Source organism: Manacus candei, unplaced genomic scaffold (genome assembly GCF_025592945.1).
Source record: "Manacus candei isolate 608988 ecotype Guabito, Panama unplaced genomic scaffold, ASM2559294v1 h1tg000008l, whole genome shotgun sequence".
In the NCBI taxonomy this organism is placed as follows: Eukaryota; Metazoa; Chordata; class Aves; order Passeriformes; family Pipridae; genus Manacus; species Manacus candei.
Genome location: NW_026138056.1, coordinates 9,658,894 through 9,676,937, shown reverse-complemented (window position 1 = coordinate 9,676,937; position 18,044 = coordinate 9,658,894). Strand labels below are relative to the sequence as shown.

Genomic DNA, 18,044 nt, shown 5'->3' with positions numbered 1-18,044 from the left:
CTGAACTGTTTTTACTATAATGCTATACTAAATACTGGCTACCATTGTATGTGTCTGCTTTTCTAATTGTGTTTGGATTCTTGAGGAATAACTACAGTGTAAAGAATTTTGGACCTCAAGCACTCACTCATATTTAGGACAGTGTAATCAACCCCCCAGGAAGATAACTCAGGAAAGCTTGATTGCTGGTACCAATAGGTTTTCTTTTACGGATCACTGCATAGGGTGAGGCCTGGAAGGTCGATATTTTCCAATTTGTTTCTCTTTCTAGTGATTAACGAGGCCAGCTTAGTCATCTCCTTCTTTTAGACTTTTCCACGTGATACAGAGTTAAGGTTCCTCAGATGCAGAATGTTCCATATGGAAGTTTTATAGTTTTCAAAGGTTAGTACATTGCAGTCTTTGTATAGTTCTTCACTATTGCATGTAGATGAGGTGGGGTTTGATTATTCTTTGGACACATTGTTTTAATCCTAAAGAAAGAAGAAAAAAAAAAACAACCAGAGTTGAATTTTGTATTATGCATTTTGCATTTTTTATAATTATAAATCATCCTTATGGAAGGATAGCCTCCCATGATTGCCTCTGGGTTCCTTACATCAGGTCAAAACATAAAGTCCTTTTGGGATCTGTCACTGTATAACATTGCAATGTAACTGTTACTAGCAGGTGTCACGGTTGGCTGTCAACCTGAGCTCCACAGTCTTTAGGGGGTGAATTGGTTTTGAATTCCTGAAATTTTATTTCTATTATCTCTCCAAGCAGGCTGGCTACTCTCTGCTGGCCAAGACATTGATGAAAGCTGTGGATTGCCCTCTTGTTAGAGATTAAGACCTCTTTGCAAAGCAACAGATGACCAGTGGTTTTAGCACTTGCATGATTATTTCCGGAAGCAGCATATTTTGGTGCAGGGTAATTAATTTTTAGCTATTAGTGTCTCTGATGCTTCCTATTGAATGAACAAATAAAAACCTTTTTAAACAAAACTTAGCTGGTGGTTAGTACTGTTCCAAAACGGTGGGCTCTTCCTACTGTAATACTGTAATACTTCCTATTCTCAGTACAAAAAGTGACTGTAGCATGATTCCTTCTCAGCAGTACCAGCACTAAGATTTTCTACTTTTTTTCTTCCTTAACAGCATGCTGCAGTGGCCGGTTCTGTAGGTAGTCTCCAAAATATGAAAGACCTGTAATGTATTAACTAATTGACTGTTTTGACTTGCAAATTCCTATGCTGAAATTGCTCTATAGGAAGCACTTACAAAAGTTTTACAATAATGAGGTGATCAGAATGAGAACCAAGAGAGAAGCTGCAGAAGACAAAACTCTGAGTGCCCACCCATTTTTAAGAAAAATTACTTCTTTAATTGCTGAGGGATGAAAGGATGAAAGTGGTGGCCCATCCATATGTTTTTCCAGGGACAGCAATGTACTTGAAGTATATGAGATGGGTATGTTGCTTTCTGCGTGGCAACTTGCCTCTTAATATCATCAAAAGCAGAGGAAAATCTGTTTTAGAAAAATCAGCCTTTTGCATCCAGTGCCAGGATGCTGATACACATGGATGAAGGGTAAAGGAGGAGAGAAAGAACATACAGCAGAAAACATTGACCATCTGGGGACATGGGCACCACATGCTAATGGGACTCATATTCCTCTCAATATCCCTGGCAAATTTTTCCTACAGCAAATTTTTCCTCCTATTACTGAGGCAAAGATCCATGTACTTGAATATCCATTCTGTGAAGAATATGTTTACAAATTGTTTTAATAACTTTTATGTGCATTAATCTCACAATGCATTTTCTTACTCATGCAATTACAGAAAACATTTCTCTGAAGCCTGGTAGTAGGCCAAGTCTGGAAAGTTAAAAAAAAAAATTAAGAACCATATTTCAGAGTTTGAAGACTCAAGTACATTTAAAGGCAACTGCTGTCAATGTTGCTTTTGTGTTGACAGAATCCTTTTAAAAGGTTTTGTGGTGCGAAAAGCACCTTTTAGTGGGTTTTCATAATGCACTGGGAGAGAACAAGAAAATGTTTTTCTCACCATGGCCAGTCATGGAGCTCACTTAGAACACCGTGTACCCAAACTGGGAGGTTATTTTCCATGGGGCTCGCAGGGAGAGCCAGCGGGATCGGCACTTGTGCCTGCCCCCACTCACCTTGGAGACTGTTTGCTGCTTCCCAGGGCACCTCAGGATGACTCAGGCCCTTAATGTGCCTCTAGGAGATATTCGCGGTGAGGGCTCACACCCGCCCGAAAGTGCTAGACTGACATCCCCACAGCTGGAAGGAGGCAAAAGTGCTTTTATTGTAAGACCGTGGCTTGGAGCAGGAGGGGTGGCATCCCCCTGTGCCAACCACAAGGTGGCATGACAGGTTTGCTCTTCCTCCACCAAATGTCTGCCGTCGAGTAGCATCTGGCCGCGTATTCCCACTGTGTGCTGATCTCCTCCAGTCTGCAGAGCTGTTTATGGGATAGACTGTAAGGACTGTTGTGTGCAAAAGCCAGGGCTGCTATGTCCTTGAGACTGCTATTTCTGAGTCTGGCTAAGTAAAAACCAGCCTGGGTATACGCCTACTCCTGCACTAATCCTCCCTTCCTATTGTCTTTCAGATCCCCACAGGAGTGCCATCACTTTTTGTCTTACAAGGTCAGTGGCATCTGAAGATGCCTTGCAAACATATAAAATGTCAAGCCCTTCACTAAGTTAGCCAAAGCCCCAGCATCTAGTGGGAGGAATTTGCCCATGCCCACAGCACTCATGTGGCTGCAACAAATCTTATACAACATGGGTGTGAGAGATCAAAGAAGCAACAGATGTTCCTAATTCAGCCCTTCTAGTCTTGCTGCTCTCAGCCTAATCTGTAACACATCTAACAGCCAGCAAAATGAGAAAATCATTTACACAGGGGGTTGCCACAGTCTTCTGCATCAACAGCTTGGTGATGCTATGGTGGAAATAAAATCGGACTTTTCTCTCACAGATAAACCCCTCCTTGGTATATTCGTGATACCTCTGTTGTATATGATGCATCTGTGACATTTATGTCTGTCTGAGGGTGGACACAACAGGATAGAACAGGACAAGATGGGTGGATACATCTTGTACTGCTAAAGCAAAACCGAGTGATGAGGATGTGAAAGAAAGAGAATCTGGTGTTGAGTTATTGAAAAGTGCATCACAGGTCTTCTTTGAACACGTTTATGTGAACTTCACTGTGCAATACTGCTTCATTCACAGACAAGGTTTTCCTTATAACTTACTTTCAGGTGCTTTGTGCAAACAGGGATTAGGAATTTCTATCAGAAGTAGAGCTTTTTCTGGTCCTGTTGGAAAAGCAGTGTGAAGGTGTTACCCCTAGAAAGTTTACCTTTTACCCCTGCCTCAACATTTCACCTGGAAGACAATCTGAAGGTGTAAGATACTGTGAAATAAACAGTTCCTACAGCTGGTATTATGCAGGTCTCATTAACAGCCCAGTGCCAAGGAAGGCAAACATTCAACACTCCTATTCATTTTATTTACATATTTAAAACTTCCTGCTTTCCTAAATAGGACTCCAGGCCATTTAGGGATATTAGTGACATGTAATAGTTCACTGGGAGTTGCAGGTATGCAGTGCTCAGCAAAAGTAAGGCAGCAGCCGTGAGCTAAATCAACTGTGAGTGCTTTGCTCTGATTTTTGCTCACGGATCTCTGCTCACATATCTCCATGGAATTAAAGAGCTGTACCTGACTTCAATTTACTTTGCTCCCTCCAAAAAAACATCTGAAAGCAGAAACCCACAGCCCCCTCACCTTTTCTCCACTTCTTACTGGTTAAAAAAATTGCAGTTTGATATCTCTATGACCTTTCAGTTTTACATTACTTAACTGGAACAGAAAAGCTGTTTTCTTCTTCAAGATGAGCTTCCCTTTTGCTGCGGGCTCACTTAGGCTTAGGACTAATGTAGCAAAGCACAAATTACCTCCAGGATTTGATGTTTTGCGGCACTGTTCCCAGTTAAACATTCCTATATTTTATAACCATGAATCATGGATTCTGGGATGGTTTGTCTTCCATCCTGTGGAATCTATAGAAATGGGGAGGAATGATCCTGAAAATGTATTTACTATAGGTTTTGCTACTTATACTAAATGCAGACTTGGAAAACGAGAAATTATTGGACATTACACTTTTCTTCACATCCTAATAGCAAGTTTATGCTTTTTCTCTCTGGATTGATGCTCAGGAACTTTTGTCATCATTCTAATGCACTCAAGTGGCTGTGCTGACATTACCTGTCGCTGTGTTCCAGAACAGCTGTGTGCACTATTGTTCATTAGGAAAAAATATGAGGAAAGCTCGTGATTCAGCTCTCCTTACTACCTCTTCTTCCCCCACGAAAATCAAGAAAGGACACCAACTCTACTGAGTGTTATGACTAGCAGTATTGTTCACTAATCAACACTGGAAGATGGGGAAACATTTCTTTTGAAGGACAGCTTTTGCTCAGTTGCAAAGTCTTCTTTGATTACCTTGTTCTCTGAGGATGAGTAATGTGGTTTAAATTCTTTTTAGTTTAGTTCAAGGTTATTAATCATCTTCAAACTGGCAACAACTGCACGAATTCACTAGTGTTTCATGTCAATGTTTGTACGTTTTCTTTTTTTGGAGATGTTTTCTTTACCATTTAAGTGTTGCTGATTTGCACATGCACTGGTAGAGGCCATCACCTCTACTACTAGTTTGTGGGGTGGGACAGGAATTTCTTCAACTAAACTCACTCTTTGCTGAGGCTAAATACTAGACTCCCATGAACCCATGACAGTCTCATTAGCAGATAAGTTACTTTGTAGCTTAATGGCGCTGAGAGTTGGGAGGCCTGGGAGGTATTTCTCCTGAGTGGTAAACCTCCATCACTGGCAAAAACATTGGAGTCAGATTGCCAAAAGTGATCATCTGACCCCACTAAAGTCTTTAGGATCTTTGCCTTTGACATGAATGAGGTCAGGTATTTATTTTGGAACTATTCCTCGTTTTTAGCTATGTGATCCCAAGGAAGTCACTGAGTTTGCTGTATTTCACAGTTTACTGGATAATATAAATGTATTGTGAGATTAGTAGTAACACTTTCAGATGGAAATTATTACATAATTTTAGCCTATTTTATAAATATGAAGAACCCACATTAAGTATGGGCATATCATCGTCAGACCATGTGTAGCTAGTCTTTCATCTAAAATAAAAGTTATTTTTTCTAAATCTATGACATAGGGTTTTTAGCATCATTTTCTCATTACTGAACAAATATTTTCCCCTTCTATAAATAGAATGTTATACCCCTATTCCAGTATTTACCTTGTAGCAAACAAGGTTACCTTTAATTAAACAAAAATATTCTACCTTGGGAATGAGAGGAAAGAAAGAGAGGCTACGTGGAAATGAACAAACCCTGGCTCAGAATAGAACTGGTAGAACTGATCTGAAGAGATAAGGTCAGGAGATGTACTAAAACCAGTTATTTACTTTCCACAAAGGAGAGACTTGAATAAATAATGTTCTTGACAATGGCTTGCTTTTGAATGTGATTAAATTATTTTTTTCCCAGAGAGATATGTGAAACATATAAGGGTATTGCTCTGTGGAGTCCTAAAAAAAAAAAATCAAACCGGAACCAAAACCAAAAGACAAAATACCTGTAAGTGTTAGTGTTAGATGAGAAGATAATGTTATTTCTGCAATTCCTTGCTCCTATTTGTTGTCTACAGTGTTTCAGAGCAAATTCATGTCACTTTCAGATAGCGAATCAGAGAAGCTAACTACAGTTATTTATGCAATGGTAAAACATTCTTTTCAGACTGTTAAAACCAATATATACATAGTAGAACAATCTCAAGTCTGAGACTAAGAAGAAAATTGAGTTTGCTGTAGAGCAAAATATGTCAAAGAATGACCCCAAATCATAAGCAATTAACTTCTTTCTTTTCTGAAGATACATATCAAAGTCAATTATATACTTGCACTTGGTAGCAAGAAATCCCCAGGAAAGGGATTTTCACTACAGTGAAAAATATGATATTAAAGTTTCATGCTTTTAAACATATCTACAGAGTATCCTACTTTATAATTTTGTTGTTACTGTTGACATATACAGTTACCTCTGGAGACTGAACACAGATTTGGGGGTCAAAAGAGCAGGTTCAGTCTTGCAATGTCCTAGCAACTTCTGTTTGTGCTGTGATTGGCAAACTCCTATGAAATTCAAAAAAGACCAAAGGCAGTAGTATTTACATAATGAGCTCAATAAGCATGTACCTGGAGTTACGAAATCGCATAGGAGTTTCTGCAGATAATCTTCATTCCTAATGAGAAGGCTCAATAAATCCAGTGCAGTTCTGTCTGTAATCAGTGAGAGTCTTTCCTGTGATATTACAAGGGTCAGAGACCGATTTTTGACATTAGAAGAGGCCAGTACGAACATCCAGTCTGACCTTTGCATAAAGCAGGGCAGAGAATGGCTCAATAGCTTGAGATCTTTTAGAAAGATAGCTAGCCTGACTTTAAAGATTTTCTAGTAATGGGGATTGTAATCCAATTCTGTTTAAGTGATTAATTGCTTCAACTGTTACAGAAATGCATTTTATTAGAGCATAGAGATGGATCGGACCACAAGGCCACACACAAGAAATTCTTTGTTCTATGTTTAAGTATAAAAAACTAAGAAGCACCCATTTTTCTTCAGGCTAAGTAGACCCAAGTACTTAATAGAAATTAAATAAATTTTAAAAAATGTTTTAAAATAGAGATGTTGCCATATAATTACAGGCTTTTGCCCTTAAACATCCCCAAGTGGGTGATAGATGTAGTCAGATATTCATTTCATGCTGCTTGATTGTGGCATGTTTCAGAGCCCAGGAAGCCCAGAAACTGGCAGTTAAAGGTAACTGGGGGCTAAAATGGCCCCTGGTCTCACACAGACAGAGAGGTGGCTGTAGATGTGGGCTGCTGATGAGAAATCCAAGGCAGGGCCTCTCTGGGGACAACTGTGCAACATGTTCAAATGTCCCAGTTATGAGAGCAGCCAAAAATTATGTGCTGGTTCCTGGCCCCAGTGTCTGGGTGGTGGCCCCAGTGTCTGCTATGCAGTCAACTCGTGGCAGAGTTCAGCAAACTCAGCTCCTCAGTCTCACCCCACGCCCTTTGTATTTCTGGAGCTGTGCATCTGGTGGAGCGCAGGCACTCCTGTGCTGCAAAGGGGTGCGGGAGCTCTCCTTGTTGCTCACTACACACAGAATGGGGAGGTAAGCCACATGAAGGGCTCCCATGCTCAGGGTAATTTTGGCTGTGGCTAGCACGGACTGCAGTTCCACAAAGCAGACACTGCTCTGCAGGGTGCATGAGCCACCAAGGACAGGCTTCCACAGCTAACCAAATGTCTTTTCTCTTTTCCTTAATGAGAAAGACTTTGTTATTCTCTCATCACAATATGCAGTTCTGATTGATATTTACTGGGCTCTGCATGACCCGTCTCTGTCATCTTTAGCGTGGTTAATTGGAATTATTGAGCGGCACCCGGGCCTGGCAGGCTGGGATTCACCCCTGTTGGGATGGTCCTCACCTGCCCGCCCTGGCCTGCTTCTGCTCAGCCTTGCTCCCGTCAGACTGAATTAAGCTGCGCTGTCAGGAGCCAGGGACCCTTCAACAGTTTTCCAGCACAAGCAACACTAAATTAGTGTTTGGTAATAGGCTGCACACTGTTTTGTAATAAGAAAATATGGATGATTCTATTTATTCCCTCTCACTCCCTGCGATGATAAGAAATGTTCTAATTCATTATTAATTTGTTCCAACTATTTCTGGTAAATCTAAACTATGAATAACTTTAGCTATGCCATTAGCAATACCTCAGAACTACAGATGGATTTTTGTTTCAGGACACAGGCACATGGCACTGTTTCTAAAGGTGTACCCAAAATTCTGTCACATTTGGGTACAAAACCAGTGCTTGTTGTTCACCTTGGGTTATATCTGCATCTAAAGCAACCTGGAACACAAAAATATTGTGGCTATTATTTGTCCAGTAGAAATTATCATAGCTTGGCAGCATTCTGTGAAACTTTTTATATTCAATCTGCTTAAGGATTTACCCTCCCCCTGAACATTAGACTGAATGGAAAGGAGAGTGGGAATGGACCTAGAGCTGCTGCCAGTGCTAAAGGCTTTTATTTTGCTGTGTGGATAAGCAAGATGTTTAGTGGCATTTTGTAGGTTGCTGACTTCAGTGTCAAATAGGCCTTTTGAATATTAAATCTTAAAAAAATCTTTTTTTTTTTGGTTGATGTTTGCCTTTCATAATTTATTTCTCTACTCTTCATATATAAATGATTGATCAAGCATCAAGGACAATTTTTTTCTTCTCTTGCAGAATATGAGTTTATTTGGGTGAAAGATGGGAGATTATAAATGTATTTATTAGCCATGCAAGGAAATTTTCTCTCACAGACACACCATGGTGGTACCTCCTTGTGCAACCAAGTCCTCTGTTTGGTCTTTCATTCATTTAGAAAGTGAGTTTCTTGCCTGCGTGTTTGGATGGGAATGACTCTGTTGTCATAGCCAGGTGCCTTAATTTACTGAACAAGGGGAGGAGGACACCCACGATGTAAAATCGAACACTGAACTTCTGTGTGGACAATCATGCAAGACACAGGCAACCTACTGACCTTGTCTCTTACCGTGAGCTCTAAGCAGCAGCAAGAGCAGAATGACTGCACTGATGATGCTCCTACATTGCTCCCCTGGGAATAATTGTCCTGCCTCCTCACTTCAGAGAAGAAAAGAAAAAAATCCCAGTCTTTTTCTTTAGAGTGCATATGTTTGAGAATTTTTTTGTAACTATTTGCTTGGAAATAAAAGGCAGCAAGGAATTATCTGGAAGATTCTTGCAAAGACTTCACTAATGGTTGGTGGTCACCTGCAAAGAGGCTGGCTAGGCTCCTGGCCACCAGGTGAGGCTTGCCTCTATCATCTCTTGAGACAGTTGCAGTCCCAGTACTGTTCCTGGTTGTTGTTCTCTATTTTTTCTGCTTGTACCTCCTGCCCAGAACATCCCTGGCTGAGTAAGCTTCTCTGGATTATAGCTTTGACCCTTCAGACATGAGAAAGCACACAGATATGTATGCTTTCTACAGTGTGCCTAAATATTTTGCTGCTTTTACTTGAAGAAATCATGAAAGGGAATGGTTTAATAAAAGACAAACAAATCTGTGAATGAAATACTTCAGTTATGTCTGTCCCTGAGTTGATTGCCATCTAGCCTCCCTGAGGAAAGTGGGTGTGGCACCGTGGGTGCCATGTCTCAACTGGAAGTGCTGAAATGTCCGCCAAGCCCTGCTTCTCCTGCTTGAGTTTTAATAACTTCTGTTCTGCTGCCAGGCAATTCCTATTTAGCCAGTATCAGATGACCACAGGTACAGACTTCATGGACGGGTTAATCTCCCCTCTCACAAGTCCATCTTTCCTAGCCTTTGGGGAGGTGGAGGAGCCTGGAAAGCCAAGAAAAGATAAAAGTGGGTGTTATATTTATGAAGCTGATGCAGATGTACTCTTTGGCATACTGGTCAGCAATGGGTTCCCTAAGCCATCCCACTAAGAAAGGAGGCCTGGGGAGAGTTAATAACAAGATAGGATATAAACCCATAGTGTGTGTGTGTAAGAGAGAGACAGCTGGTTTGGCAGGATTGCTTGTTTTTGAGAAAGAAGATTTCATCCTTTCCTATATTGGCAGAAATACATGTGCCCTTTCATGATAAAATTATGTATCCCAGGTATATCAATCTTCCAGGTTCCTTTTAAAATATGCAGCTAAGATGGGATCTACTGAGAAAATATGAATACAGAGGCTGGGTATCCAACAGGTGTGCATGAGGTATCTGGCTTTATGGACCAATAGAGTCCAGTTTGATAGATTGCTCATAGTATTTTTTATAAAATATGCAGAAATATAAAAAAGGGGTTTTCTGAGGAGTGAAAAAGATACCCATCATGGTATATGATGAAATATGCTCCTTTGAACTAAAGCTATAGTGGTAGGGTTTACAGCAGTCAGTCGCAATCAAGCTTAACAAGGATCAGAGAATGTAAGCTCCCCTAGAAACATCTATAGAATTATAATGCTCTAGTTAATAAAATAGATATTTAAAATAGAATAGTCAGATAAATTAAAAGGTCTAATTTAAGCTGGTAGGAGAAAGATGAAGGAAATTCTGCCAGCAAAAACCCCCCACTTTTCTTCAGATGCTGCCTTAGTAATTTGCCTTAGAGGCAAGTATTATAAACCTTAAATCCCTCTCAGCCTTGAAATGACAGAATTATGTAGAAATTTACTTGTACGTGGAGACCAGATTTAAACCTTTATTTACTCAGGCTCAACTGCAGTCATGCCATATGTACATTCACATTACACACAAGCTCCTGTGACGTGGACTGAGGTGCTATGAAACTTTTATTGACATGAATTGTGTGTGAGTTATTCACTCACTTTGAAGAGCTTAGAAGCTGTATTTTTTGCAAACCATTCTGACATCTCTCCTGCATGCACAGTACTACCAGGGTGGCACTGGGTTGCTACATAGAGTCTGTAGCCGCAGGTTTGTTTTATGAGAATCTTTACACCTATTATTTCAGGTATCCTGGTACCTTCTGTAAGGATCTGGGCCAGTTGGGAAGGAGGAGAGGAAATGCAGCCGTGTAAATCAAAAGTCACCGAAAGTAGCTTTTCTAAAGTGAAAACAGACAGAGCTTTACAATGTATTGCCTGTGACTCTAGTCTCTTCAGAAAGAGGGAATGCTTTTGCCTGTTCTTTAGACTGACTGCGTGTTCAAGCTTGCAAACCGACGCTATCCACACAATCCCTGCCAAGCTGGTTTCTAGAAAAGCCCTGGTTTACACCTGCTGTCCCAGAGTCACGTCAAAGGAAATCAAAAAAAACCCAGCCCCCAAAGCCCGCTGAAGGGGAGCAGCGGGCAGCCCTTCCCTGCTAGCCGCTCTCACAGCCGGGCCCGGGAGCCCGGAGGGAGCGCGGGAGGGTTTACCTCACCCCCCCCCAGCCGGGGAACGGGGCACTCCCGGCCCGCCCGACGGCGGCTTCGCGGCGCGGCCGCAGGCGCGGAGCTGCCGCGCGGTGGCGCCCTCCGCTCACGGACCGTCCGCGCCCGCGGGCCGAGCGAGCGGCGGGCGGGGCCGCGGGGTGTCCTTCTCCAGCGGGAACGGGGGGGGGGACCCCTTCTCCAGCGGGAGCGGGGGGGGACCCCTTCTCCAGCGGGAGCGATGGGGTGACCCCAACTCCAGCGGGAGCCGCAGGGTGCGCCGTCTCCAGCGGGAGCGGTGGAGTGACCCCTTCCCTAGCGGGAGCCACGGACTACCCCCTACCTCAACAGCCCCGCCGGGCGTCCTGCCCCGTCCCCTCTCGTGCCGCCGGACCTTCCCGGTCCGACACGCCCGACAGGGAATGACAGCTGGGGTAGTAGCGTCCCGCTCCGTTCCCAGTCCTGTCCCCCCGCCCGGGATCGCGTCGATGGCCATTTGTACGGGAATCGTTCATTCACGTTAAATTACCTTTATCTCCGGAAAAATATTGAAACCTTAAATGACCGTAATAGGAACGTAATTGTATGGTGTGTTTTTTGTTGTTGTTGTTTTTGAGAAATCGATTTGGGCTCAAATAACTCATCCAAGCATGTTACACCAAAGCCATTCAAATAGGAAACAGGAGAACTGTATTACTGCTGCTTCCTGAACTCTCTGCTTATGATCGAAATAATTAAAATATGCAGTAATGGCTCCTGCAGCCTGGATTTCTTTGGGTAATTCTCGGAAATGAAGGGCACATTTTCGGCCACGAAGGGAGGGGAGCGCGGAGACGAGCGCGATCGCAGCTGCTGAGAGCCCGCCGGTGGCCCGCGCCCGGCGCAACACTTGGGGGGAAAATTATTCCGGCGGCAGGGAAGTCCCCAGAGAAGGGATTTCCTTCCCGGTCCCTCCGGCAAATCAACTTCTTTTTTTTTTTTTTTTTTTTTTTTTCCCCTCATGGCGATGCTCTTCCCTCCCGCTCTGCCAAGCTCTGCGAGCTGCATATCTGTCTCTGCACAAGGCGGAGAGGAGGGGGAGGGTCGGGACAAGGCGTGAGCGGGAGGAAAGCCTCCCCCACCACCCCTGGCCAGTGCCGGCCGCGCGTGGGACCCTCCTTGCAGGGCGGCCGTGGGGCTCGTCCCTCACGCCCCACGGCTTCAATACACGCAGGGTGCTGCTGGTTTCCCCGGGGGGCGCCTTGCGTAATGGGAACAACACTAACATTCCTTAAAGAAAAAAAAAGAAAGGACTCGGGGAAAAAAAAAAAAAAAAGCGCTTGTATCCCCCAATCTCTGTGGAATTGGGGGGTTCCGCGCCAGGGTTGCTCCGCCTGCGCGCTCAGAGCCGGGTGGCTCCGCGGGGGCCTGTGCCCAGCGGCGGCCCCGGGCGGCGTCGTGGGCTGAGCTGGCCCCGCGGAAAGACCCGGAGCAAAGACGCGGAGAGCCCGACAAATCCGGGGACCCCCACACCGCCTCAAACTGCCCTCCTCCCCCTCCTGGCCCCTTCCCATCTCAGGTAAAACTTTACCGTGGCGAACATCCTTTTAGATTTGTGGGATAGGTTGTGGGGGTTTTCTGCGTGTTTGTTTGGTTGTTGAGTTTGGTTGGGTTTTCTTTTTCTAATTTTTTTTTTGGGGGGGGAAGAGGAAAGTGTGACTTGGTGTTTATGAGAAGCTTTATGACTCCTGATAAGCTCATCTTTGAGGACGACACAGAACTGTGTTCCTTGAGGAATTGGGGTGGTGACGTCTTTTCTGATACCCGATTATTACGTGACTGAGGAAAAAAAAAAGGCATTTGATTCATGAATAAAAATCCGGACACCACCACGGGGGCAACAAACAATATTGCCCGTCCTCTAAGGCAACAAGCAGGCAAATGTTTACGAAGAGGGCTCTTGCTGAAGCGGGGTGTTTGCAAAGATTTTCTTGCTAATTGCGTATCAGACGGAAGGCTGCGGAAGGCTGGTCAAGTTTGGAGCCACCGTGCAGGAAGAGAAGAAGAAGAGAAGGCTGAAGGCAGGCGCTCAGTGAGGGGAGAGATCTGGGGAAGACAACATCGCACGCAGCCAGCCCGCGGCTCCCGCCTCCGCTCCCTCCCGGGCTCGCTTGCTCTCTTCCCTCTTCTGCGCTCCTTTCTCAGGCGACATATCGCTCCATCCCTCTTTCTCCCTTCCCTTGTAGACCCCACTCCAGATCTGTGCTGCTACCTGCAAACTTTTTTCCCTTTATCTTTTTTCGCCCCTTCCTCTTTCTGTTTTTCTTTTTGGAGTGAATTGCCCTAAAACCAGCAAACAACTAACTGCTGCCGCTTTTGCGTCTTCTGCATCTTGCGCGTTCTTCACCCATCGAAGAGGCAATGCCACGAGGGTTTTAACTCCTTTCGGACGCCACTTGGGAGAGAGCTCGATTTCTCCCCCTCCCTATTTTGGGTCTTTTTTTTTTTTTTTTTTTTTTTTTTCTCCAAGACCTGCCGGTTTAGTTTCACAGCCAAACGCTCTCAGTGCCGGGTGTCTAGAGTTTAATGGTAAGGACACGAGGCGGCTCTCCGGGCCTTTCCGCAGCGGTCCCGGGGAGGGCGGGCGGCCGGGCACCGACGGGGCGGGCACCGGCGGCAGCGCTCTGCGCTGGGCACCCCTCCGTGCCTCTCCGTGCCGCTCAGCGCTAGCACCCGGCTGCCCAGGGCTCTTGTCCCCCGGAGACACACTGCCTCCCTTCTCGGCAGGCAAGGCCGGGGGCGTGGTGGGTCGTAGGGTGGTTTGTTTTCTTTTTTTTTTGGTGGTGTTTTCTGTTTGGGTTTTGGTGGGTTTTGCTTTTTTTTTTTTTTTTTTTTTTTTTTTTTTTTTTTTTTTGACAGCAGGTTTCCTTTCCCTCCCGCACAGAGTGGCAATGTGTAGCAAAGCGATCTTAGCACTCCTGGTCTATGGCATAATAATGCACTGCAGCGTCTACTGCTCACCTGCGGCCGGACTTCAGTACCCAGCACTCAGGTAGGTCCGTCCCCTTTCCGGGGGCTCTGTCGGGACCCCTCCAGCCCCCGCTGCCCCAGCTTAGCTAAGGGCAACGGAATCTTACTGCGGAGAAAAGTGGAAGGGGATGTAGCGGAGAGTCATCAAAGGAAAACCCCTCCACTTAGGCTGTGTGCCCACCCCCTCCGCCCCGGCGTATGACCCCTCCCGGCTGCAGCACTGGCATCCCTCAGGGCCGCTCCCTGGGATCCCGGCGCTGTAAACCTTGTCCCCGGGAGTGGGGGACCTGCTCTGCTGCGTCTCGGCTGTAGCGGGCCGAGGTCCCTGCTGTATCCAGACGGCGCCCAGCAGCTCCTCCCCACCTGCCCCTTGTCCTGCGGGGGCCTCGGCCGCCTCCGGCTTCCCGCAGCTCGCCCAGGGTGAGCATCGCCTGTCCGGGTCAGGGGGAGCGGGGCGCGGGGATTGGTGCGCCGTTGTCTGCAAGCATGTGAGAGCTGTCATGGTTCGTGTAGCGGCATTGGAGCGGGTGGGAATTCAGTCTCTTCCCCTGTTTACCTGACTGTATAGGACAGTCCTTCCCAAGAGGGAAGAGGGGCTGGCACGAGGTTGTTTGGTTTTCTGTGTTGTCCGGAGTTGTCTTGCTGTGTGGGCTGGTGCCTGTGCTGTCACTTTCCAACTGGGAGTCGTGGGCGTTTGAACCCCACTGTGTTTGGGGCAGGAGTGGGGGACAAGTGGGGGACACCCAGAGGCATCGGCACAAGGGAGTATCCCACGCTGGGCTGCGGCTGGGGGCGCAGGGTACGCGGTACGGGACGGCCGATGGCAGCCTCGTCCCACCCTGCTTGTCGCCTGTTTGGATGACCGGTGTTGCTTGGTTTGGGGGGAGGTTTGGGTTCGGTGCTGTCGTCCTGCTCCACCGGCGCTTGGCTCTGTTCCGCCGTGCCCTGCGGGGGTCACTGCCGTGCGGCTCAGCTGTGAGTGCGGGTTGGGGGGGCATGCCGGGCGCGCAAGTTTGTCCGAGGAGGGTGTCCTTTTTGGGGCTCCGAGGTGTCCTTGCAGTAACCGGGAGCCCGTCGGGGCTGGTTCAGAGCAGCCCCGTTCATCTCCCTGGTCAGTGCGACTGGGGGCAGCAGGCTCGGTGGCCTGCGGGGCCATTAACCGGCAGCAAGCCGGCCTTCCTCATTCAAGCGCCTGAATTAGCAAGAGTGGAACACTTTAGCGGCATCTATTATTAATACCTCTGCTAAAGCTCACTGACAAAAATAGCTGCCTGTAACGTGCAATGACCTACATCGTACTGCAGAGAGGGAGGCAGAGAGCATGGGGGGCGGGGTGGGGCTGGGACACACACAAAACTGGCGCGATCTCAAAGTGCAGAGCCACCGTTCAACGAAAAACAAGCGGCGAAGCCCTCCCCGGCCCGGCGGGCGCTGCGAGGAGGAGTGGGGCGAGGCCCCCGGCCCCGGCGGCGAGGCTGGCGCTCACCGCCCCGTCTCCGCCGCGGAGGCTGCTCGGCTCCCGCCCAGCCCCTGGCACACGAACGCGTGTGTGTGCGGCAGCCTGCGAGGGCTTGCGCTCCGCTCGGCAAGCACCAACCCTGGCTGTGGCAGAGAGGAGCTGTTTCTCGGGCCGGGGCGTGGGCCGGGGGGAGCGAGGGGGGGGCAACGTTTGGGGGGTTTCTCGGAGCACGTCTGACGGCGGGTGTGTTCCCTCCTCCGCGGTCCTGCCCCGCAGAGGAGGCGGAGGGCGGGGATGGGGAGCGGGCGGGTGCAAGGAGGGGATGGGGGCAGTCGGACGGGGCTCCCGGGGTGCCCGGGTCGGCTCCGACGAAGGGTGGTCACCGACGCAGTCGGAAGCCGGCAGCGGGGAGTGGAGCGGAGCGCCCTGCGGAGCCCGGCTGACTCCTTCTCCTTGCTGCTTTCGTTGCCAGGCTGGAGGATGAAGTCTACGACGAGGACGGGAACACCCTGCAGGACTTCGCCTACGACCACGAACCCCTCGGCATAGCGAATCCGTCCTCCATGATCGGCGAGATGTACACCTTGTATTACCCACCGGAAAAGAGGTGACAGCAACTCGCGGGGTGTCAGGCGTGAATTTTGAGCCGGGAACAAAACGGGTCTGACAGAGCCGATTGGGGGGAAAAAATAATAATGGTACTCAACAAGCCAACAGCAACAACATCAAAATAAAAATCCCGAACCCAAACAAACGACCACATTGCCCGGGTCCGGGTGCTCAGTGTAAAACCTAGAAGAAATGGAAAAGCCGCCTTACCTCCAGCAGCACGGGGGAGGGAGCGGGGGAGCCACCCGCGCCGGGGAGGGCTAGTGATGCTCCCGCAAACGGAGCAGAAATGCCCAGCCGGCGCGGAACCGAGCCAGCGCGACGGGGAGGGATCTGGGTGGGGACGAGGGGTCCCGGGGGACGCGGGGAGATGCCGCCCTCCGCTCGCCGGCGGGGAAGGATGGTCACCGTCATCGCCCGGGCTCCCGCAACCGGCTGCAGCCCGCTCCCGGGCCTCGTCGCTCACCCGTGGGCTCTTCCCTCTGCCCAGGCACGCCGATGGGATCTTCAACAAAGCCTACAGGAAACTCCTTGGCCAGTTATCCGCCAGGAAATATCTGCACTCCCTGATGGCCAAGCGGGTCGGGTAAGGGTCTCTGCTTGCTCTTTTCTGCGGTGGGCGTTGGTGCTGCTGGAGCGGAGACGCTGAAAGGGCGGTGGCTGGGGAGAATAAGGCTGTCCCGGCCGGGGTCGGGAACGTGTTGCGCCCGCGGTGGGGTTGGGGGAGTCCGGCTCCCCAAGCCTCAGCCGCTCCTGGCCGTGGCTCCCGGCCGGCTCCCGGTCCGCTCTCGGCGCAGCGTGAGCCCGGTTGTCAGCTCAGGCGGTCGTGGAGGTTTGGTTGGGTTAATACGCTCGGGCATATAGATAGATAGATAGATAGATATAGATACACACACGCTCTCACACACACACATATGTGTGTGTGTATATCTATGTCTCTATAATTTTTTATAATCAACTGATTTAAAATTGAGAATTTGGGCAGCCTCCACGATTTGGTGGGGGGAGCAGTTTATGGGGAGCAATGACCGAGGGCGCGGCTGCAGAGGGGGTGGGGGGAACTTGGTTGCAGCCCGGCGCAGCCCCAGCTGGCGGGCGGGGCTCCCCGGGGCTCCCCGTCGCCAGCGGGGCAGGGGCGAGCCCGGTGCCACCCGCTGCCCTTCGGCAGAAGGTAACACGTTAATAAAGCCCCAGGGAGAGCAGCTTTCCCGGCCGCAATGAATAATTCATGGTGGGGAGATATTGTCTCTCCCGCCGCCGCCACTGGCGCGCACCGCGTCGGGAGCGGGTTTCGGCGCGGCCTTTGTCTCCCCGCGCATCTTACGCGCAACGTGTTGCGCCCGGGGCAGCGGGCGACGCGGGGCTGCGCAGGGCCGCAGGGCGGTGCGGAGGGGCGCGGAGGGGGGCGGAGCGGCCCCGCCTGATGCAGCTGTGCTTCTCGGTGCTTGCAGCGGTGCCAGCGGCGGCCTGGGGGACGAGGCGGAACCGCTGACCAAGCGGCACATAGACGGCATCTTCACGGACAGCTACAGCCGCTACCGGAAACAAATGGCTGTCAAGAAATACTTAGCAGCCGTCCTGGGGAAAAGGTATAAACAAAGAGTTAAAAACAAAGGACGCCGAGTAGCGTATTTGTAGCGATGTGAGTAACCAGCCACTCCTGTGTATACAAAGTCCTAAGGGAGAGAGAGAGAGAGAGAGAAAGAGAGAGAGAGAAAGAGAGAGAGAGAGAGATAAACCCAACAACAAGAACAAAAAAATCTAAACAAAAACAAAAGTCATTTCCAAACTGACTGAACAATCACCGCTCCTGTGTTATCTAAACATGTATTTATGTATGAAGTAAAGCCATTAAATGAATATTTTGATAATAATATTGTTTTTCTTT

The 18,044-nt window shown here is 48.2% G+C and overlaps 1 protein-coding gene across 5 annotated transcripts; it reads left to right on the top strand.

Moving 5' to 3' along the window:
• The first annotated feature begins 1,144 nt into the window (after positions 1-1,144).
• On the top strand, positions 1,145-18,030 carry ADCYAP1 (adenylate cyclase activating polypeptide 1). 5 transcript variants are annotated; one of them, XM_051775556.1, is made up of 5 exons: positions 1,145-1,160; positions 14,003-14,110; positions 16,020-16,154; positions 16,647-16,742; positions 17,608-18,030. In XM_051775556.1, exons 2-5 carry the CDS (start codon positions 14,010-14,012, stop codon positions 17,792-17,794), a joined length of 519 nt encoding a protein of 172 aa, XP_051631516.1. In that variant the 5' UTR covers positions 1,145-1,160; positions 14,003-14,009; the 3' UTR covers positions 17,795-18,030. The 5 variants fall into 5 exon arrangements, with proteins under 5 accessions (XP_051631516.1, XP_051631528.1, XP_051631519.1 ...); XM_051775568.1 differs by lacking the exon at positions 1,145-1,160 and adding an exon at positions 12,467-12,637; XM_051775559.1 differs by lacking the exon at positions 1,145-1,160 and adding an exon at positions 12,671-13,647.
• Positions 18,031-18,044: the final 14 nt, after the last annotated feature.

Excerpts from the sequence above, each read along its gene's own strand:
- ADCYAP1 (XM_051775555.1), top strand. The coding sequence starts at position 15,372 with ATGACCTACATCGTACTGCAGAGAGGGAGGCAGAGAGCATGGGGGGCG. Across the intron at positions 16,155-16,646 it reads TATTACCCACCGGAAAAGAG|GCACGCCGATGGGATCTTCA; the intron begins GTGACAGCAACT and ends CCCTCTGCCCAG. Across the intron at positions 16,743-17,607 it reads CTGATGGCCAAGCGGGTCGG|CGGTGCCAGCGGCGGCCTGG; the intron begins GTAAGGGTCTCT and ends CGGTGCTTGCAG.